The 23,018-nt window shown below is 32.0% G+C and overlaps 3 protein-coding genes across 4 annotated transcripts; all 3 read right to left on the bottom strand.

The window, feature by feature from the left end:
* Nucleotides 1-978: 978 nt before the first annotated feature.
* LOC129289484 (BON1-associated protein 2-like) lies at nucleotides 979-1,629 on the bottom strand. The gene has a single exon (XM_054926253.1). The coding sequence runs from the start codon at nucleotides 1,592-1,594 to the stop codon at nucleotides 1,019-1,021; it is 576 nt and encodes a 191-aa protein (XP_054782228.1). The 5' UTR covers nucleotides 1,595-1,629; the 3' UTR covers nucleotides 979-1,018.
* A 7,387-nt stretch (nucleotides 1,630-9,016) lies between these two features.
* On the bottom strand, nucleotides 9,017-9,576 carry LOC129287806 (BON1-associated protein 2-like). The gene has a single exon (XM_054924051.1). The coding sequence runs from the start codon at nucleotides 9,544-9,546 to the stop codon at nucleotides 9,049-9,051; it is 498 nt and encodes a 165-aa protein (XP_054780026.1). The 5' UTR covers nucleotides 9,547-9,576; the 3' UTR covers nucleotides 9,017-9,048.
* Nucleotides 9,577-11,154: 1,578 nt separating this feature from the next.
* LOC129288621 (uncharacterized) lies at nucleotides 11,155-13,625 on the bottom strand. 2 transcript variants are annotated; one of them, XM_054925292.1, is made up of 4 exons: nucleotides 13,292-13,625; nucleotides 12,783-12,929; nucleotides 12,145-12,168; nucleotides 11,155-11,524 (listed from the first exon to the last, which is right to left on the bottom strand). In XM_054925292.1, exons 1-4 carry the CDS (start codon nucleotides 13,550-13,552, stop codon nucleotides 11,381-11,383), a joined length of 576 nt encoding a protein of 191 aa, XP_054781267.1. In that variant the 5' UTR covers nucleotides 13,553-13,625; the 3' UTR covers nucleotides 11,155-11,380. The 2 variants fall into 2 exon arrangements, with proteins under 2 accessions (XP_054781267.1, XP_054781268.1); XM_054925293.1 differs by lacking the exon at nucleotides 12,145-12,168 and having other exon boundaries at nucleotides 13,292-13,619.
* Nucleotides 13,626-23,018: the final 9,393 nt, after the last annotated feature.

Here is a 23,018-nt window from a genome sequence, read left to right as displayed (position 1 = left end):
AAGAATTTGACTTATAAAATGTGTGGAAAGATTTTTGAATAATAATATTTAAATTATTGTATATTAAATTATTAATATTTTAATAATATATTATTAAAGTAAATATAATTTTTTTAATTACTTACCTGTATTGTTACCAATAATAATAATTCGATATTCTCCTGACGGCCAATCAAAATGATATTTTGATATTTTAAATAGGTAAAAAAAAACATCTATCTATTGTACTTATTTGTAATTTGTGAGATTTAATTGATATTAATTTTCTAAAATTTTCTTATGTAATACTTATTTAATTTATATTAATTTTCTTATGTAATACTTATTTATAATTTTTTGAATCGTTTTTTAAAATTTTGAGGTTTTTTATGTAATTTTTTTATAAACAAATAATCAAATTTAATATTTATTATGTAGGATTAATATTGCATCATTTTTGAATATTAAACAGAAACATGCACCACAAAAAATTAGAATACCATATATTTTTACACAAATATTTAAAAGACAAAATGTTCTTCATTACTTTTGATAGAATCAATACAGTTTCCCACCGCCCAACTCATGTAAACTACTTTTAATTTTATTAAAAAAAATTTATCATAGTAATATTTGTGTGCAAACATACCAAGCAACAAGTGAAACAATTATACAGCACATGGGAGTAAATTCTCTGAACATATCAATAACTTCATATAAATTTTTTCTTTTTATTATTTTAATATAATATAAATTTTTTCTATATATTTTTTAAAAATAAATAATCTTCATAAAATTTGAATTCTCAACGTTCGAGGATCCACTATCTTATTACATAGTTTTTTTGTTTTTTTTAATGGAGAACTGAACGCTCGATTAAAACTCAGGCAGTACAACAAAAGTACAACACCAAAAGCCAAAAGGGGGATATTATTACATCCACATTCATTTGTTTGCACTTTAATTTGTACATATTTGACAAAATTCTCCAAATTCTTGTGCTGCTCCATGCTTTTGTATATATAAAAATTGCATTTGATCAAGAATTTCGTCCAGTACAGGGGTTCCAACATGTGGGTACCCCAATGACAACTCCATTAAGCTTCATCTGATCCGCCGTTGATGCTCTCATCTGAAACCCACAAGAACTCACCTTCCTCCCTGTCATCGCCGCCACTGGTTTTGTTTTAGAAGATGAGCATCTCATAAGAACCTTCACCTCAAAATTTATCACTCCGTTAGGCCAACCTTCCCCATCTCTTAATCTGTAGCTCAAAACCTTAGAACAGTCCTCCACCATGCCACTCCCTCCTCCGCCAAGAAAATCCGACACCGCAATCCTCGCCACACCGACGTTCTTTACCACTCCCATTGCCGTCTTGTGCTTCACCTCGAATGTTATCGATCTCGTGTGCACTGCCATATCTACCAAGAACTTGTCGTTCCACAAGAACTGGCTAGTTGTAGCCGACACCATGCCCGTGGCGAAGCTGTTGATGGACTCCGCTCGAACGACGACATACACGTTGTTGGTCACGGGAGTCCGATCGACACGGAGGTTATCAGCAGATAAAACGGTGACCTCTAGGGTTAGAGATGAGGCTTGTGCGTGCATGATGAGATTAATGGATGAAAGTAAAGGATTCAATAAACAAGACTTGGGATTTGTTTGGAGCTGAGGTTGAGAAGGGAAGAGGATATAAAGGGAGATGAGGATGCGCAGGAAAAGAGAGAGAAACAAAGAGGTTGTTTCGCCGTGCATGCGAAGTGCTAACCTTATGACTTCTGATAGACTGAAAGTCTGAAAAAGATTGACGAGTGGAAGGTAAGGATGACGCGTCACGCGTGAGTTGACTCCGAATTCTTCTGATGTTGTTGGACTGTCCATGGTTTCCAATATGGAATCTCTATGGAAAAATTTCACTTATGACCATCTGACCATATTTAATAGAAAAAAAATTCAAAATTATTTCTATGAGAAATAGCATCTTTTATACACTGCATAATTATGAGAGGTGAGAGTTCGCCTAAAAAGAAAAGTAGAATTGAAATCCACATGGCAAGGCTATCATCAAAACTCGATAGTTTGCCTAGATTTAATTATATTTATTGTCTCACTTATTTAACGAAGGATTATCCCACTGGCTTAATGAGGGACTTGAACCTAATTAGTTTTCTACTTGTTCAATGAGGAAGTCAATTTAAAAAGAATGATACCCCACAATGTAAGATTTGGGAGAAATTGTGACTCACAAGTGAGTTAAACAAACCTTAGCCGAGTAGACTCTTACACGTAAATGGCTAGGGTAATCTTATCTTTTAGATAAGCATAGTGTGTTTTAGCTCATGATTTCATGTCAAAGGCATAAGGAGGATATAACAGAGGTGATCATGTATATTGTGATTAAAAAAGGCATATAGTTGTATGTATTTTGTCCCTTGAGATGTAATAATGTGATTAACCGTGTATCATTATGAATATTGATTATCAGATAGAATTTCATGAATTTATACCATTGATAATGGAGAATGTAATTATGTGTTTAAATATGTGAATTTGATTTAAGTATAATAATGTTTTCCACTTGCATTTAAATTGATTGACATGCATTAGTATAAGTTAGAAATACCTTAATTATTGAGTGGTTGTACTCACTACTTTATCTTTAACATTACAAGAGCTAACTCATTGGGTCATGACCGAGGGAAATAGACTGAGGCTTAGGACTTTAATCCTAAATCTATAGGCATCTTTATTTTAAGTATTATATGTGTATATTTATTAATGACATTGCCAACTAGGAGTTTATATGTACATTTACTTGTATTATGTGTTGTTTTTTAGTTAAATTGTGTATTTTAGGCCCTAAGTTGAGTATATATGCAAATCGTAAAATCTAAAAAGAGTCAAAATATTACTACAAGTAAAGGATGGGTATGACATGTGATTGAGGATGATTAATTGATGATTATGTGATTGAAACTCTCCTTTTTATTTTTGAAATTAAGGGATTGAACATTGAAAATGTGTTGCATTGAAAATGAGTCTTCAATAGGCACAAAGGAGTAGCTAAAAAGGAGATATAGATATGTAACACATATACCAGTAAGAATGACATAACTAGTATCAAGTGGTTAACGGAACCCTTTTTTACATCTAAATTGAGGGAAGAATAATTCCAACTAAAAGAAGCCATAAGGTTAGAGGCAACGCTCGACTAGCTGGTAACTTAGTCAAGAGAGATTCTTGGGTGGGAATTTTGATGATGGAGGTGTCACTGATCTTCAGACTTGAGAGGTTGGGAAGCTTAAGTACGTCATCTGTGCTTATTGAGGACTTGTATGATAATGGGTGAGATGAGAATTTCCCCGAGTGAAATTTTCCCACTCGCTCAAGTTAGATTCTATTGGTGTAGGTTTAAAATAAAGGTGTCGTTGATGTTCTACACGTTTACCAAATGTAACGGACAATAGAGCAGTCAATTAGGTTAAGCCAGAAAAATCAAAGAGGAAACTTCTTTGAGGTGTAAAGTGACAAATCGAGCTTAAAAGGGTCGGCCCTTTTAAGCTTGAAAATAAAAGGGTCAACCCTTCATGTAACATTCCAAATTTTTAATCCTCGAATTATTAAGAGATTAATTAAGTTTAATGATATGAATTGAGTGATTTGACATCATGTGTGTCTAAGGAGGTCTAATGAATGTAATTGGTTATGTTTTCAACCCTAGTTATAAGTCCAAAGTGAAGACAAACCTAGGTATTGAAAAGAGAGATGGAAAATGTGAAGAAAGGTCTCTATGCCACATACTGCAGTGAGCAGCACACTTATCATGGCGCACAAATGACTGAATTCATTCTCTTCCACATTTATAAAGTGTTTAATTAAGGTTTGATAATGTAAGATAATTTTCTGTTCATATAGACTATGGGTCTGAATTCATTGACTCAAAGGAGTTAATATGAGTATATTTGAGTATATAACCCTAAAAATAATGAGTTTTGATATCTTTGATTGTTGGATCTCATTAATATCTGCACTTAGTAACTATAATGGTTGTTGGAAGAATAGAAATGCTGTTAATGGGAATTTAATAGCTCATTCATATTAATGGGAACTAAAAGAGAGTTAATAAACTAAATATGTAAACATAAACATGAAAAATATGGGCATTTGGGTAGTCTAGAAGTGAAAGATACGAGTTGAAAATGTGTGTTTGACATTGTTGATAAAGTTTAAAATTGGTTAATTGTAAATTGAGCTCTTGAACACCATTTTTGCTTGGAAAGTCAAGCTTAGAAGCTTAATATTAAGGGGTAAATCTTTAATCTCTCAAAGGTTTAAAGTAACCTGAAAAATCCTATTTTAGGTAGTTATATGTTGATTACAACACAATGTGAAATGTGTGTTTAACTTGTGAATTGTGACTTGTGAATGCATGTAAAATGCTATAAAACTTTGTATTTACATAATTGCAATCGTAATGGGATGTAAAATTGAATAGTTGATGATGAGTTTGATAAAGAGGAATGTGTTGAGTTTGAAAGTAGTGGATTTATGTGATAAATGTGAAAATAAGTAACGATGCTCACTTGGGTAATGCACAACCGTAAGCCAAATGCTGATTTGATAATGAATAAATGAGATGTAAAAAATGAGTGAGCATCGTACATGGCATAATCAATAGGTGAGAGTTCGCATAAGGATAGGAGTAGAAAAAATTCATAAGGCATTTTGGCTATCCTCCAGTGTATGGGGGTATAGCCTTATCTCATAATTTATTGAAGAACTGTCTCATAGTTTGTCAAGAGACTAGAACCTAACTATCTCAACCAATTTATCAAAGAAATTAGTCTAGGAAATACGAGACCTTAGAGATTCAAGAGTAGGGGAAGCTATGGTCCGAGAGTGAGTTATGTGATATTTGGCGGGTCACACCTCACAGTTGGTGAGCTTGCATAGTCCATTCACATGGACAGAATCCTATTTAGTGTTATAGCCTACGGTTTCAATCAGAGAAAATAAGAGAGTATAAAGATGATCGATCATTGCCTATGTGATTAAACAACATGTCACTTAATCAAGATGTGGCAAGTCATATTGATATCGAGTCATAGTTATATGTTTGAATGTCTTATAGTTATGTACCATGTGATTTCACAGTAGTGAAATAATTGAGACATAATGTGTTGTGATTCTTGTAAAACTATTTGTTAAGGCATGTTTTTCTTTTTTAAGAAAATCCACTTTCCATACTTTTATGTTTTTGTCAATTGATATACAACTGCATAGGGTAGATTTACCTTGGTTATTAAGTGGCTAGACTTACCCCCTCTTCTTTAACATTTTACAGGCTCTAACTCTTGTGCAGAGAGGGATAAAGCTTAGGAGGCTTAAGAATTAGTGGATTCCTATTGTATGCCTCTATGTTTAGCTATTTCTTTTGTGTAATAGATTTACAGTGCCAATTCTAGGATGCATTTTAAGTATACTTGCACCATAGAATTGCCTATAATATCTGGATTGTATTTTGGGCCCTGAATAGTTGTGTATGTTGAGTTATTTATATTAATAAGGCCAAATACTTGTGTAAATATAAAAAAGTTATTTTAAGTATGATATGAATGTTTTCGAATGCAATGTAATAAATTAACTCCTCCTTCTATTTTTGGTATTAAAGGGGTTGAGAAGTAATTTTGTGCTATACTGGTATTTGAATGCATGTAGTGCATTGTACTAATAGTCTTAGGTTCAATAAATATGATGTGGGTGTTAGGAATGGCTTTTGATACTTGTTTTGAGTTTTGGACACCCTTTTTGACTGTGAAAGTTGTAAAAGTGGTAAAATGTGTTTAGGTACCCAACTTTCTAGCGTGATTTATTTTGAAAGTGAACCCATACTATTAGCTAGATTATAAAAATAGTTTCCCGTTAACACCTAAATCATGTCATTTGAACGTCGAAAAGAGAATTAAGGCATGTGGAAGTTACTCAATTCTACTGTTAAGAAAACGTGCAACATGCTGCAACACATAGAGGACAACAAGCCATGGTGCAGAGTACACCAACCGTGGCTCATTTTTTTATTTTCAGCACGTTGAAATTTTTCAACTATTTTCAACTCCTTTACTCCTCCAAGGTATCTTACACTTCTATAACTTGATTTTTACTCTGATTAAAGAATTGATGAATGTTTTTAACTCAAATTAAATTATGAAAATTTGGGATCCTTTTTTTTAAATTGATAATTGCCTTATAGGGTCAGGATTGGCCTATATATATATTTTAAGTTTAATATAAAAAATAAATACTACACACTAAAAGTAAAAGAATTTAAAAACTAAAAACCCTAACTTGCCTCCCTTATAATCATTTGATTTCTGTCATTCATGTTCCTTGCATGGTTTAGAGTTGAATGATAACTTATTATATGTTATTGATTTACTTTAAATATTTTTGCACGCTTTAAATATATTGAAATTATATTTTTAGTTTATTATTTATTGCAAATAATAATGATGAAGAAGGAATAAATGAAAAGCTTAATATATTTGTCATTGGCAAGTAATTACTTAATATTATGTGTACTAACTTTTTTAAAATTTTAAATATGTTTTTTAGACTTTTAAATTAAAAAATAACACACGTACGCACGCACGCACGCACGCGCACGCACGCGCACATACACACGGTTGGCCCTTCATCCTTGAGAATCAGGGTCAGGTTGGCTAAAATAGAACCCTAAAATATAATCAGGCTTAATAAAGCTAACCTATTTAGACCCTGGCACTTCAAGGGCAACTCTTTAAAATTAGACTAGCCTTAGTTAACAGCTCAAACAAATAGTTTATTTGTTCTTATAGTGAGAGATAATATTGTCATTTAATTATAAATTTTAATTTCAAATTAATATCCCTCCCTCACAATGATATATCAATATTTTTTGAAGTTTTTGCTTTTATTAAGTACTGTCAGAGGATCGTGAGTGAAATTTTCCCAATCTCTATTTTTGCGCGTGCTGTGTGTCATGAGCCCCCCCCCCACGCGCTCTTCTCACTAAAATAATTTGGTCGCATTGATGTAAATTAAATAACAAGGGTAGGGGTTCTTTCGGTCTGTCTGTTGTAACTTGGTTATTGTTATTATTCCTTCGTGGAAAATTGATCCACAGGTCTTTATGTTTTTTTAATAGTAAATATGGATTTTGTAATTGATTTTGTTTGATCAATTTGACTCTTATAATTTGATTCGTTAAATCTGTTAAATCTTGAAAATCTATTCAGCAAGTAATAGATCTAACAAATCAAACTATAAAACATCAATCCGAACCAAATAAATCACATAAATATTTTATGTAAAATATAAAAATAAGTACATTATTAAATTTATTATCACTATTTTGTACAATATTTTATGGAATTATTATCATTATTAAATTTTATTCTACTTTTTATTTTGTAAAATATAAAAATATGTACATTAAAAGAAAACTAGAAAAGACAGCTAAGCGTGGATTAATTACTTTAAATCACAAAAATATTTTATGTACTTAAAAAATAGGTACCTTATCCAATCTGATAATAATTCAGAAATATTCTTAAAATATTCTAAAATAATATTTATCAATTTCAATTTATAATAAAGCATAACTTATTTACCAATCTACCCTCATTATAAATAGATCCCTAATTTTTCTAAATATCTTGATGGTTTCACAAATCCCTCGTATGTATAGTTCATATTATATTATTTTTATAATTTGGTGAAAATTTTCAAAATTATATTGAAATATGATGTTTACATATTTTAGCCAATATTTGAGGAATTCCATAAAATAAAAAGATTTTTATCAATGGGGGACCCTAAAGGCCATGTCGGGCAAAGGAGACATGAATACATACAAGGAGAGCTTGTGGTGATCTTGGTCTTTTTGGGAAACACAACGAATGAGGGAGAAGAAATTATTATTATTTTTTTCTTCCCCAGTATTATTCATTTTTCAATGACGTATAATTTTGAGATTGCCCGTGCTTGTCTCAAGTGGAAAAAACATTTAATCATATCATATATAAAGGTTGAGCTTCAGAAGTCAAAGATTGACTTCTTTTTGTTTTTTTTTTAAGAAATTTAGGCAGAAAACTCTATAAAAACTGCAAAATGATTCATAGAAAAAGATATAATGAAAAGTGACAAACTTATATAATTAATCTTATATACTTAATGTGTTTGTTTACAATTAAATCAAGACATGTAAATCTTTTATAAAATATTTAGTCTATAATAAATTCTTGTCATTAATTTTATTAACAAATTAAAATTCACTTATCATCATTTGATTCAATATAAGTATATTAAGTATATAAGCCAAATACATAAGTCTTACTATAATAAAAATGCCTTTGAAGAATTATTTTCAATTAAGCCGATAAGATTCAAATTTTATAAGTTAAATAGCCATATAAAAAAAATTAGAAACAAGACAAGGTCTTAGCACCCTTAATTAACATGCTTGTTATGAGTTACCAACAAAAGAATCGACGAGTTATGAACCATTTTATCATGTGGCGTCAACTAAAAGGTGAGAGATAATTGACTTTTAAGATAAAATTGTTGGTGGAAGGTGTGGTTGGAATGATAAGAAAGTGCTAACATCACGTGAGATGAAATAGTCATGAAAAATAGGTAGGAAGGTCGCTAAAAAGCAACTCAAGTGATATAAACGATCCTAGACCAAGAAATGAAAAATCCTGGCAGCAATATGAGACTAATGTGACCCTCAACCATGACCTTGAGGGATCACATTTTCCATATCACTATCTTAGAAGACTCGATTTCTCAGCTTGATAGCTTATTAATTTGTTGCCTCTCTCATGCAGAACTCGATGCAATATGCAGAGCGCAAGATGAGAATAGGGAAAAGCCAGATTATTACTATTCCAGCGGTCGTGCTGAATTTACCTCCAAATGATGTCAACCCATCCTATCCAATTCTATTCACACGCAACAAAGCATCCCCCCCCCCCTCCCTTCTTTGTTATCTAATCGAATGGATTCCAATCAAACCAAAAGCTTCAGTATTTCAACCAAACCGGGATCCCAGCAGCGACTCCGGTCAAAGCGTTGCTGCTAATGCAGACAGGCATGCCTTTCACCGGCTGTGAAGCTGCTGCCAGAGAACATTCCGATGCCTTCACCCTCACGGAAACATTAAGAATCCCGTTTCTTCTCACTTTACAGTCCCACATCCTATAGCTCAAGAAATGCAGTTCATTCTCCGGTACATACCCTTCAATGAAGTCCGACACCGGCACTCTTGCCGTCCCTATGCTCTTAATTCCAGTCAAGGTTCTGCACTTAACCTCAGCCAGTATAAAGCTCGCATGCAGCGGCACTTCGACCACAAGTTTCTCCTTCCATGACGGGCAGCTCCCACCCTCTGTGTTCATTTTTGTCTCAAAGGCAGCGCAACAGTCGGCTCGAACTGACACGAATGCCTTCTTCGTCAAGGGCTTTCCATTGATTCTGAGGTCTTCCGCTGATAAAATGGTGATCTCTACAATGCGTGACATCGCAGCTGGCGTGCGAGATTAGTTTATTAATTATCCCCAAAATGTTGAAAACAATTCCTGGATTTTGAAACATTAATTCAGAGGAAGTTTATATACCGTAATTGGAGGAAACCAGAGAGAAGCAGGAGAGAAACAGAGAGGTGATTTCTTTCGGTTGATTATATAATTTCCTTTTAATATCAAACAAAACTTAAAAATCCTTTGGAATTTTTTAGCCGTGCGCGATTTGGGAGAGCAAGTCCGATGCCTCACTTGGTCAAATTATTTTTAATTCCTCTTCCTTTTTTTCCCCTTATTTTTAATATTTTTTTAAAAAATGACGTCCTCAATAATTATTTTAAAGTTGACATATTTTCTATCTTTATATATGCTATATAATAAAAAGTCATCTGTCCTATCAAAGTCAGAAGATAAGAAGTGGAAGACTAGGAAGAGAAAAGTGGAAGAAAGGAAAAATATTTTTTGTTTTTTATTTATTTTTATAACATTGCCATAATAATTACGAAGTATTTTCTTTACTTTTTGCATATGGAAAAGAAGTAATCCATTGGCCACAAAGACTAACATCGCTCAAAGGACAGAGTAGTTTTTATTGAAATTTAATCCATATAGAAGGGTTAGGAATTGAAATAATAATAAGTATGTAAATAAAATATGAATTTCTGTGTATAATTATATTTTAATATCAATCTTTTCACATATAAGAATATGAAAAATGTCTATAAAAAAAAGAATATGAAAAGTGAATGTAATTAATTTAAAAATTGACCGAAGAAAGTGTCATACGTGATCGATATGAGGGCGTTTCGAAGAAGACAAGTGTACCTTGGAAAGTTACGGAGGAAATTTCATATTCCGCAGGGCAAAATTAGATTTCACTCGTTGAGTTTTTTAATAATAATATAGTCAACGCGTCGTATTTTTTCCCCTTTTTTAGGCGAGATAATCAACGCATTGTACGTTCATTAGGAACGCGTGTTTGAGAATATGAATCCTATTTTATAAATTGGACCAACCCAGCCAGCTATATTGCTTTTGAGAAATGACTGGCTTTTGAAGGTTGAAACTTGAAATTGACTTGAAAAGTACTGGGTAATTTAAAAAAGGACGAAGCTGAGATCCAGTTCTTGTACGTTGTACATCCTGTTTTCTAATTATCCGACGCCGGCTGCTTTTTCTTGCCAATTCATGTTTTTTGGTTTTCTTTTCATCACCAACCCCGTTGAATTCAAAACCTCGAGACAAGTTGAAGTAATTAGTGGGATAGAATCCACATATCCTCTCCCCAGGGGTGAGTATTAAGTTCAACTTTTCACTCCATGCATAGTTAGTGCTTTTTTTTATAAAAAAAAAACATATTTGATAATGAAAAAGTTAACACTGATTCTATGACACATCACCTTGAATTTCCCTTGTACTTCTATGATTTCTCCTTCTATGGAAGTATAGTACAGTAAGTTTTTCTTTTAAAGGAAGACAGCTATGATGGTGTTTCTTCCAACAATTTACTGTAATAACAATGTTTGACATGCCAACATTGTTTATTTACCTCACTTATCTACCAGATTTCAGTATATGGCGGTCACTGGGACTGAGAGATTAATAAGATGATACAATCCTTGTCTTTCTCCATTCCAGTAATTATTTGGTTTGCAATGGCATAAACATAGAATGTCATGGCATTCTAGCTCTGATACAATCATCAATAGCACCAGAAACTCTAAGCATACAAGATTTGTAAACTCGTAATTAAATATAAAAATCTTGTATGGGGAACTATTACATAAAACATTGCCATCTCAGGTATGTTACATCATACCAGAAAACTAATGGTTCATAACTTGGCAACTGGGTAGCTATAGAAGGTAGCGCGGGCTTTATAGATTAGCTTCTCAGTTTTCTTGAACTTAAACTCAAGTACAACTACTGTCAAATTTCGTCCACTCTTCACCACAGAAGCATCAGCTATCACCTCTGCCTGTAAAAATAGAGCATGGCCACAAAGTGAAGGATATAACCAGGTAATCAGAGTCTTCATACGAACATGGTATTTTTAACCAGCCACCATAAGCAACAATGACCGCATATAAATTTTAGCCGGCTCAAAGGAAAAATTGTACTGCTCATCCAACAACTAGCATTGCAACTAATCATAACTTGCTGAAAAAGGAAGCACCGTTTCAATACTTTTAGCTTTAGAGTTCAAAGTCACAGGAACAACGAGTTTGTAATTATAACTACAAAAAAATTCAGTCTTCCAGCCAAAGGCAGTGTTTTTAAAATCCTACTGGTTAAAAAGAAGAAGAAGAAGAGGAGGAATGGAAAGAAAGAAAGAACAGGACAAAACTTGGCTAAAGTTCTATGTCGGTGTTTACGGTTTACAATATTTTTTTTTCAACAAAGACGTAACATATGAAGAAAAATCTTGAAAATACCTAACCATATAGTGTTAGTTGTAAGATATATGCGTTCGTCGTGTTCTCAATAGAAAAAACTTATAACATACACCTTAAAAACTCCATCAAAATGTCTTTTTTTTTTTCAATGGAAGCTGGAAATTCTATTAGAATTTCAAAAGAAGATCAACAAAGTAACAACCTGACATCCGTCATCATCTTCCACCTGTTGATAAACAAGACAGGGAGGATGCTTAAAGATACAAAAATTACCATCTAAACTATGTGAACGCATCAATAGAAGCTTAACGCCCAGAACGTTTAGCTTTGTTAGCCTATTGTCCTCAGTAATTGTAGTGGATGATGCTAAATAACGTTATTTATAATTGGTAGGAACTCTGGCATATCACCTTGACATTGAAACTAAAATGCATTGTTTTTCTGAAGAATTAAGAGCTTATTTGAAACTATTTTTACTTTTTTATTTTGAGAATTGATTTTTTATATAACATGTTTTAAAAATAAAAAATAATAAAAATAAGATGTTTTTTTAATTCTTTAATAATAATCTTATAACACTTAAAACATATTTTTATTTTTCTATTCTTCAAAATAATATTTTACTTTTTTTAAATATTTTTAAAAATATGTTATCAAACATATTTTTTTATTTTTTTTATTTTGAAGAATAGAAAACCCTTTTCAAAGCAAGTTGCCATGGAGGTCCTAAATTCCCCCAGAAAAAAAAGCGACAAAATCCGAGGGGCTGTCAATTCGCAGAACATGCAAAGAAAAGCATTGTGTGACGAGCAGAAGAATCAAAATTCAAAACAGACTCACATTGACTGGAGCACCAGAGAGGTAAGACATGCTCAGTTCCCCGAGAAAAATGTGCTTATCCTCAGCTACAACAGTTCTAGCACAAGCTATAGATATCAATTCGACCACAGATGCAAGACCCCCTCCATGTAGTGTTTCAAAATAATTCTGCAATTCCAGACATGATGAAAAAACTGGTACCCATTTCTGTTTGGTACCCTAATATAAATCTTGAACTGGAAAAATCACTTCAGCTCTTGTCAGAGGAAGAGGGGTGAAAATTCTAAAATGAAAACAAAATTGCAGCCTCGCAACTGATTGCATGTTATATACATCCTAGAATTTTTTATCCCTCCAAATTCCGCTAACACAAAGAAATCAACGGCCAGGAACTATAATTATATTGCGATTAACAGAAATTTCGATGAACCCTCAAGAAACCCATCTCTTGCGAATTTCTAAGCTACCTAGCAGAAGATCAAGACTAACTATAGCAGCAAAGTAAAAGGCACGAGGATATAAGAGATTACAGAGATAGGAGGTTCGACGGAAACTGTGCAAATGATTCGACCCCGTTGGACTCGTTCGACGTTAAGGAAATTGCGAATGAATGCAGAAAAGAAGCCATTGGCATGGGAAGTTTGAGGAAGGGATTCGTTAATTCCCCAAATTTGAAGGGCAGCTAGAGTCTTAGAAGCGTGAAGAGGGTCAACTTCCCGTGGAAGTTTCGGGGCCGTCGAGTAAGAGAGTGTGTGAGGCTGAGGAAGAGTAGTAGAGGGTTTCGCTGCCATTGCCGCCTTGATTGCGCCTGTCGCTCAGCTTCCAAGTTCCAGCGGACTTAGCTAATCCGAGTTTTTTTTTTAAAAAAAAAAATATATATATATATATATATAAAAGTCAAATTTATATAAAGATGAAACGATTAGTATATTAAAAAACCTAACCCATTGTCACATAAAAACCAAATGAAAACTCACAAAGATAAGTCCAATAGTTGACATAATAACGTGATCAACACTATCACAAAGAAGTTGCCAAACAAAACCAGGATAAACTCATCTCATAAGGATTTTTTATAGCGGCATGTGATCTTAAACAACGAGAAGATGTGTTAATAAGGACTCTAGTATCTCTACTGACATTGATTTGAGCTGATTCTTGATTAGTTAATCTAAAAGCTGAACAAAGGATTGATACCCACAATAGTGTGTAGATGAAGAGAGGAAAAAATGTTGGAAGAGGTCATAAGTTGACTGGCACACAAAAAAAACAAATGACTCTACCCGCAGCTAACAAGGTTAGCCATTGAGTTCTTTCATTATGATGAAAGATGCATGCAGAAAAAGAAAATTGCAGAAGGCAAGTTATGGAAATTAGTGCAAGTCCTTCGCATCTATGTGAAACCAAAGATGAGCCTCATTGTAGAGAGTTTGTAGATGGTATGCGGTAGCCGGTAGGCACTCGGAATAGAGATGAAGTAAGATGAAAAATATATTAAATTGACTAGAGTAAGATGTCACTCTAATGAACTCAATAACCAAATAGAAGAACCTCCATGGGAAAATAATATCCTGCTACTATAGAAGCTAGGATATACATAATCAGAAATTACAACTAAATACATCAAATAATGCAGAATAATAGTCTAAAAATCAGAAAATAACTGACTGATACATTGGTACCTCACTAACAAAAGTGAAGGTCCTATTATTCAGCAACTAATAGCAAAATAGAACAATATATATATATATATATATAATAGTAAAATAAGAAGCATAACTACAATTATGACAAGTGTTCATTTTTCCCATTCCTGCAATTAATTTATAGTAAGCACATCATGCCATAAATTGCAACTAATGCAGTTGGTTGTAAACTAGTTATGCATGAGTATGAATAACTCATCAATCAATTAATATATTGGTGAACTTTAAAGTTAACTTTTCTTTTAATAATTCAACTCACCCCGTGAGAAGAAATCCATAAAATGCCCCATGTTGAAATCACCCCATACATACACCACTAGCACCCACATGCAAGTCTCTTTTTCAAAAATTTAGTAAAAAAACTTGAAAATAAATATAAAAATTAAATCCTACGTGGTTGCTTTGGCCATATCTCCTATTCTCCTTGTGAGTCATTTTTTCTCTTTTTATGCTAATTGTTGGCCTAATTTTCATGAGGGGTATCGAAATGTTGCGACCCTTAATGTGTGTACCAAGCGTGTCAAAGAAGCATGTCCTCAAAGAGAGTGAGTTGGATCAAATAATTAAGCAAGTTCTGTAGCATTTTATAGAATTTAACCCCTAATTATATGAGCAAATAAGATTGATTAAGTAAATTATTGAGAACTAACAAGTGTTATGGGTTGTGATTTCAATCCTAGGATTGAGTCCAGAGTGAAGTCAGACCTCCCAGAAGTCAAAAGGTGAGAAAAATAAAGAAAAAGACTCTGTGTCACATGCCACGACGCACGAGCCATTAGAATGCCAAAGTTCCCTCTTTGTACCACCATGGGCCACGACACACAGTTGCTATTCTGCAGACTTAAGAGCGATATCAGACATGAAAAAGAGAAAGGAAACAAAGAAGAACGAAGAGGAACCAGAGAGCTCTATTAAGGCATTACAAGTTTGAAAGATTAAGAGCAATTTGAAGCTTGTTAACATTAAAGGTAAGTCTCATAAGCCTTCCACTTCCTTCCTTTTCCATTTTTCTTACATATGGAAGTTAGGGTTTATTAAAAAAGATGATTTTCAATCCATGGAGGCTATGGGTCCAAACTCATTGACTTAAATAGAGTTAATAAGAGTTTTGTAAATTATTTAAACCTATCATTAATGCATTGGAAGTTTTGGTAGTTAAAGGGTAATAAATACCCAAAATTCTACCATTAATAAGGTAATTGGAGTAATGTGAAGCTATTAATGGCTAGTTTGGATTTCATTGAAGTTAATATGAGTTAAAGGAAGTTAATAAATTCTATGGGTACCTTTATTTATGAGGACATTGAATTATGAGAGTATTAAAGTGTAAGGATAGATATTGAACATTATCTAAAAAGGGATATTGTGATTAAATGTAGAGTGATCATATTTGGCACCATTCAAGCTTTGTGAAAGCTTTGGAAGTGGGTAATTGAGAGGTAAACTTTTGACTTTTAAAGGTTTAAGGTAACGGGGAAATTCTTTCTTGTGCTTTTACATGCTAATTGATTTATTGATTTATGTGTTATAATTGAAGTGCATGAAAATTATTTGAAATGCAAGTATGACAAAGTATTTGAAAATCAAATATTATGATTTTGTGGAGTTCAATTATATGATTCATGTGAAGTTCTATGAATTAGTGTCAGTAAAGTTCAATGACATGGTTTATGTGGAGTTCTATGAATGTTATAAGTTGGTGTTCAATGATTGTGTGAAATGTAGAGTTCCATGAATGTTTGTAAATGGAGTTCAATTACGTAATGTATTGTAGAATTTGATGACATATTATTATGTGCTTTTATGATGAACATGTATATTGCTAGTACGATAAGAATATTAAGTATGCTTGCATAATGATTACTTGCATGCTATGAGAAATTGCATTTTTATCCACGGCATGATCATGAGCGATAAGAGGTTGCCTAGGAAGAGGAGTAGTGAGTTTGAAATCCACGTGATAAGGCTACCATTGAGCTTGATGGTTTTCCTATGTCTTAATATTTTATTGCCTTGCTTGTTGTACAAGGAACTCTAACCTAACTAGTTTTCTACTTATTCAACAAGGAAGCTAGTTTAGGAAAGATGACACCCTAATGTGTGAGATTAGGAGAAATCGTGACCTATAAATGAGTTAGGCAATCTTAAATGGGTAATTTCTCATGGGTAAGTGGCTAAGATAGTCTCATCTCTTAAACTATCCCAGTGTGTAATAGCCCACAGTTTCATGTTGGAGGCATAAGGAGAATATAAGAGAAGTGTGATCATGTATGTTAAGATAAAAAGGGCACATGATTATATGTATTGTATCCTTTGAAATGAAATTATGCGATTAACTTTGTAATATTGTGAAAATTGATTATTATATTGTGATTTCATGATTTTATGTTAGTGATGATGGAAAATGCAAATATATGTTCTTAAACATGCCAAATTGATGAGTATGACAATGAATTGCCACTGACATTTAAATTAATTGACATACATTAATATAAGTTTGATAGATCTTAGTTATTAAGTGGTTGTATTCACCATTTTCTCTTTAATATTATAGGAGCTACTTCATTGGCACAAGACTAAGGGAAATAGTTTGAGGCATAGGATTATTATCCTATATGTAGGCTTCATTTTTTTTTTAGTTATTATGTGTATAATTTTGCATGATCTTGCCAACTAGGAAAATACATATTATTGGTCTACTTGCACTATTAAATTATTGAATTAAATTATGTATTTTACGCCTTAGGATGTATATGTATTGATTGTGAAATCTAAAATAAGGCTAAAATACTTGTGTAAGTAGGAAGTGAGTGAAATTATGATTATTGTGGAATGATATGATGATTTGTAAATTTAAGGCTTCCCCTTCTGTTTTTGTAATTAAAGGGTTAAGTATTAAAAATATGTTATATATAATGCTTATAAGATGTGATGTATTGCACAGGTCTGTTATTGTTTATTGAGTATGATTTAGGTTATAAATTAGGCTCTTGGCAGTTGAAATGTGAATTGGGCACCTAAGTTGTGTAATAAGATTGAAAAGGAGTGAGTTTTGAAATGGGTGTCCAACTTTTGATTGAAAAATAATATGATTGTGAAATTAATACTATTAGCTAAAGTTAGGAGAAATCTCTCAATAAACATCTAGATCACCTCAATCAGGCAATGTACGAAGACACAAGGCATGTCAAAAGTTCACCTTATTGTTGTTAAATGACAGCAGTAATGCTATAAAAAATGTGTAATACATCGCGACGTATGGCTCTTGAGCCGTAGCGTATGGCACAAAGACATATGTGTTGCAACACACCTCTACTTTTCTACACTACGTTACTATTTTCAATTATATTGCAAATACTTTAATTTTTTTTAGATTTTCATGCTTCCATATACTATTTACATTTTGATTTGGACTTATAAAGATGTTTTGACTTGCTGGAAAAACTTTAAAAACTTGGGGTCCTATTTTGTAAATTTTATAAACTTGATAATCTTATTTGAGTTAATCCCCTGATTACCTAGAATTCAAAGTTAATTAGAGATTAGTAAAGGAGACCTTATAAGTTCTCAATGTCCTTTCAATCCAGATATTTGGTGGCAAAAAGACAATCAATAAGAGCATGTGGTTCAAGTTCTACTTTCATAATTAAAGATGGTTAGTCTTCACATTTGATTCATCTCAAAATATAGTACTATTTGATTTTCTTAAAATTTTGAATCACGAGATGTAGATGTGCGTGTGAGGGAGATACTCTTCATAATTTTCACTTTATACTTTTGGTGTTAGCCATCCTTTAAAAATTAAAAAAATATTGCCCATAGCATTGCAAGACAATAACACTTTCTATCCTATGAACAAAAGAAAAAGAAGTCACACACAAGGATACTAGAGTTGTCTCAAGTGAGAAGAGTGAATTCCTCGAATGTAAATTTTACTTATTTTTTATGGGCATATTCTCTTGCATTTTGTTTTGGTATAACATTATTTCAAGTGATTACATAAAATTTCAAATGATCACTTCAATTTTAGCACATTTGTCTTTGAATCATCTTCACAAGCTATCATTATTTGAGATAACAAATGGTTCGTATTATAAGGTCTCCCTTATTATTCTCGAGTTAACTCCAATTTCAAGGAAATCAAGGAATTAACCCCAAATAAGAATTTTTAAGTTGTAACATTTACCAAAATAGGATCCCAAGTTTTCAAAGTTTTTCAATATGATAAAACATTTTTACAAATGTAAATCAGAGTGTAAATAGTATGCAAAAGTATTGGAATCCAAAAAGAGTCAAATCATTTGCATAAGAGTTGAAAATAGTGAAACAGTGTAAAAAACAGACATATGCCACAGCTTATTATACGTGTGTCATGGCACGTTACTCTCTATGCCATTCATATAATTGAACTCTAAAATATTATTCCATATAATCTCACATAAGCATGTCATTGAACTCTACAAACATAATTTCATTGAACTTCACACGAATTAAGTCATTGAACTCCATAAAAGCATATTATTTTATTTTCGAGTAATCTATGTCACATTTGCATTCTTAATAATTTTAGTCATTTCAATTATAACATGTAAATCAATTAATACAAAAAAGCACAAGAAAGATTTTACCTAGTTACCTCAAAACCTTCAAAAGGTTAAAAACCCCTCAATTACTCATTTTCAAAGCTTTCATGAAGCTTGAACAATGCCAAATATGCTCTCTCTACATTTAACCATAATGTCAATTATCAATATTCCTTTTTGAAAAGTTTTCACTATTAGTTCAACACTCTTAAAATTTAATCTCTTCATATACCAAAGTATCCATAGGGTTTATTAGATTCCTATAGCTTCTATTAACTTTATTGAACTCTCAACTTGTCATTAATGGCTTCACATTACACTAATCACCTCATGAATAATGGAATTTCATGTATTTATGGCTCCTAACTACCAAAAATGCCTAGAGCCATAAATGTTAAGTTTAAATAACCTAAACAACTCTCATTAACTCTATTTAAGTCAATGGGTTCAGACATATAGCTTATATAGACCAAAAATTATTTTTTCATCCTAACTTCTCAATTCAAGAAAAATGCAAGAGAAAGAGAGGTAAAGATCTTAAGAGTTTTACCTTTAGTATTTGGAAGCTTTAAAATACTGCTAATGTCTCAAAATCCTAAGCCCTAGCAGAGATTTCCATGAGCTCCTTATTCCCTCTTTTATTTCTCGTTGTTTTTGTTTATTTTGCGTTCTTATTTTTTGTAGAAAATGTACTATGTGTCGTGGCACGTGGTACCATATGGCACAGAGAGGGAACTCTTGCCTTTTAGTGGCTCGAAAGACACAGCATGTGACACAGAATCATTTTTCTTTATTTTTCTCACTTTTTGATGTTCGGTCTAACCTTCAAACTTAATCCAAGGGCTGAAATCACAATTCAAAACACCCGTTAACTCTCTGTAACCACACACCACATAAATTTACTTAAGTATCCTCTTTTATTCAGCTAATTTGAGGTTAAATTCTCTAAAATGTTGCCCATACCTTGTAATAAGCTTTACAATTTCAATTCCACACAACTTCTGCACTCTCAGATTAAATTCATATGTATACTCTTGGTGATTAGGGGTGGGGGTAGGTCAGGCTTTTAAAAGGGGCTTACAGCCTGGCCTACTTTAGGCCTAATCTAACCTACTTACTAAATAAGTTTAGGTTAGGTTTATGCTTTTAATTAAGCATATTAAATTAAATATGTCATGCTTATTTTTTCAAGGCCTAACCTATAAGTCTAACAAGCCGACCTATTTACACACACACAGACATATTATGTAATATATTACAAGTACATCAGTTTCACCATTTAATTTTTAATCATATATTCTTTTTTTATTATTTCTAGTTATACTTTCAATCATATTAGACTTATATATTAATCTTAATTTTATTACTTTATTGTTATATTGTATTGTAATTGGTAAGTCCTTTCAATTGTTATATATTGTAATTAATAAATTAGGTTATATATTATAATATTCATAAAGTATATTTAAGATGTCTAAAACTAAAATGCAAGACTATTGAAAAGGCTTAATTTTAAGTAAGCTTTTAAATATACTTTCAAATTAAGCTAGATTTTAAGTAGGCTCAAGCTTATGTTGTGAAAAAAATCTTATACAGGCTTCAGGTCAGGCTCATGCCTCTAATTTACCATACAAGCTAAGGCTTTTTAGCTGAAGTCTAACTTGACCTAATCTATTTCCACCCCTATTGGTGATAGATGTTATAACATAATAGTAGTCTATTTTATTTGTTTGCCTACAAATTCATTATACTATCATTATAAACTTCTTATTTGTCTTTTTTTTATAATCAAGGGCAAGCCCAAGCATACAATGAGGGGGACCATGGCCTCCCCCTGACCCCAATGGCAACTACATATGTGTGTTCATTATACTATCATTATAAACTTCTTATTTGTCTTTTTTTTATAATCAAGGGCAAGCCCAAGTATACAATGAGGGGGACCATGGTCTCCCCTTAACCCCAATGGCAACTACATGGCAACTACACGTGTGTGGGGGGGGGGGTGTATGTGTGGCATTAGGTGACCCTTCTTTTATTTTAAAAAAAAATATTCTATATCCCCACTTCATATGAATAAATTGTACATACATATGAAATTATAATTTTTTGTATGTTTATTAAAAGAGATATGAATGGTATACTATATTGGTTTATAAAATTATTGTTATTGATTTATGATGAATATTACCTTTTCATTAACAAAAAGAATCGAACTTAGTATTTACCACACTGGCATCTACTTTATTTTATTTTAATTATATATACATCTCTTCTATATTAAAAATTCATAGTTACAAAACAAAACATCTCATCTGTTTTTAAAATTTTATTTTTATCTATCTAACTATTATTTAACCATTAAGTTACATATATTTAATTGAAATATTTCTCTTTAGATAGTGGCAAATCTACATGCATGTGACTGTGAAGGTGGGCAAATGTCCCCAGTCACTTGGAAAAACTTGCGTGCTAGTGTAAGAATTTTTATACTTTGCCCTCACAGAATTTAGAATTTTGAACCCACTAAACTATCAATTTTCGTCACTTGGAAAAACTTTTCAATGTCGTACTAAAATTTAAATTTATTTCCATATTTTAAATAGAGGAGGGCAAATCTAATTATTTAATTTTATTTTGCTTAATCTTAAAGTTAAACATCTTGTATTTAAATAATAAATTTTCAAATTTTTTGTTATTTTTTTAAAAATGCCCCCACTAATTAAAGGTCCTCAATCCGCCATTGTCTTTGAACATAGATGTTTTCCTTTTTTTTTTCCCAAATGGAAAATAGATGTTTTCTAAAAATTGATTCAAAATAACCAAAAAAAAATTTAATGCATATAATTTTTAATTTTTAATGTATATTATATTAATTATCACTATAACCATTGTTAAAAGTGATATTTATTTAAAAAAAATATGTAACATTGGGTGAACCATCCACCCAATATTAAAAGTTTTCAACATCAAATGGATGGTCCACCCAATGCTGAATAAATTTATTTTTAAAAACATAGAAAAAGTTTTTTAACATTGGGTGAATGGTTCACCCAATGTTCAGCATGTTTTTTTTAAAAGAAAAATTTAAAAAAAGCTTTTAACATTAGGTCCAAGACACCCAATGAAATAGTGATTATATTGAAATTTTTTTTAATAAAAATACTTAACAACATTAGTTGTATATAGACCTGATGTTGAAAGCATGAAACAACATCGATTCCCTTTGTACTCGATATTGAAAGTTAAAAAGACATTCATTTAACATCTTTTGCCTGTGAATTGATATTGAAAGTAGGTTGTTAAACTCATTTTGCACTAGTGGATGTAATATCATCTGTATTTGTTGCAATTTCATGGCAACACCTTTGTTAACACACCCGTATTCACTAGACATCCATTATACATTTTGTACACTAACATATAAATCAATGTGTGTATGTGTAGTCATCCTCTTTATAGTTGTATTACTGTCATACATTTTCAACTATTTCAAAACATCCTTGTGACTGTTACAAGTATACATATATAACATCATCCAATAATACCAATATGACCAAAAGCATTAGAAGTCTAATAAAAAGAAAATGAACGCACGGGTGAATTATTAGTTAATTAAAATAGCAGAAAATAATTAATTTAAATCAGATAGATCCCTCAATCTGCATAACAGCTTTAATTTATGTTATCTTCCTCTTTCTACGTTGATAAGTGATTAGTGGCTTATCATGCTTAGACCCTTATCAGTAAGGCACCCTGCCCTTTTTGCTTACTCTTTTTGTATTCCATATTTAATTGATTAGATTGGTCCGTTTGAGATAGAGTAAAAGTAATACCAATAAACATTGCCATGAAAACTTGTAGCTTGTTGGTTAGCGTGCCGCACACTCAACCTGCAAATTGCAAGTTGGAATTGGCAGACCACAAAAAAAAAAAACCATTCACTTCATCAACCACGAGTCAAGATA

The sequence above is a fragment of the Prosopis cineraria genome, unplaced genomic scaffold (genome assembly GCF_029017545.1).
Source record: "Prosopis cineraria cultivar Desert tree isolate PC_DT_omini unplaced genomic scaffold, ASM2901754v1 PC12, whole genome shotgun sequence".
In the NCBI taxonomy this organism is placed as follows: Eukaryota; Viridiplantae; Streptophyta; class Magnoliopsida; order Fabales; family Fabaceae; genus Prosopis; species Prosopis cineraria.
Note: the sequence above shows the minus strand (reverse complement) of the source record. Positions and strands in the feature narration are given on the sequence as shown.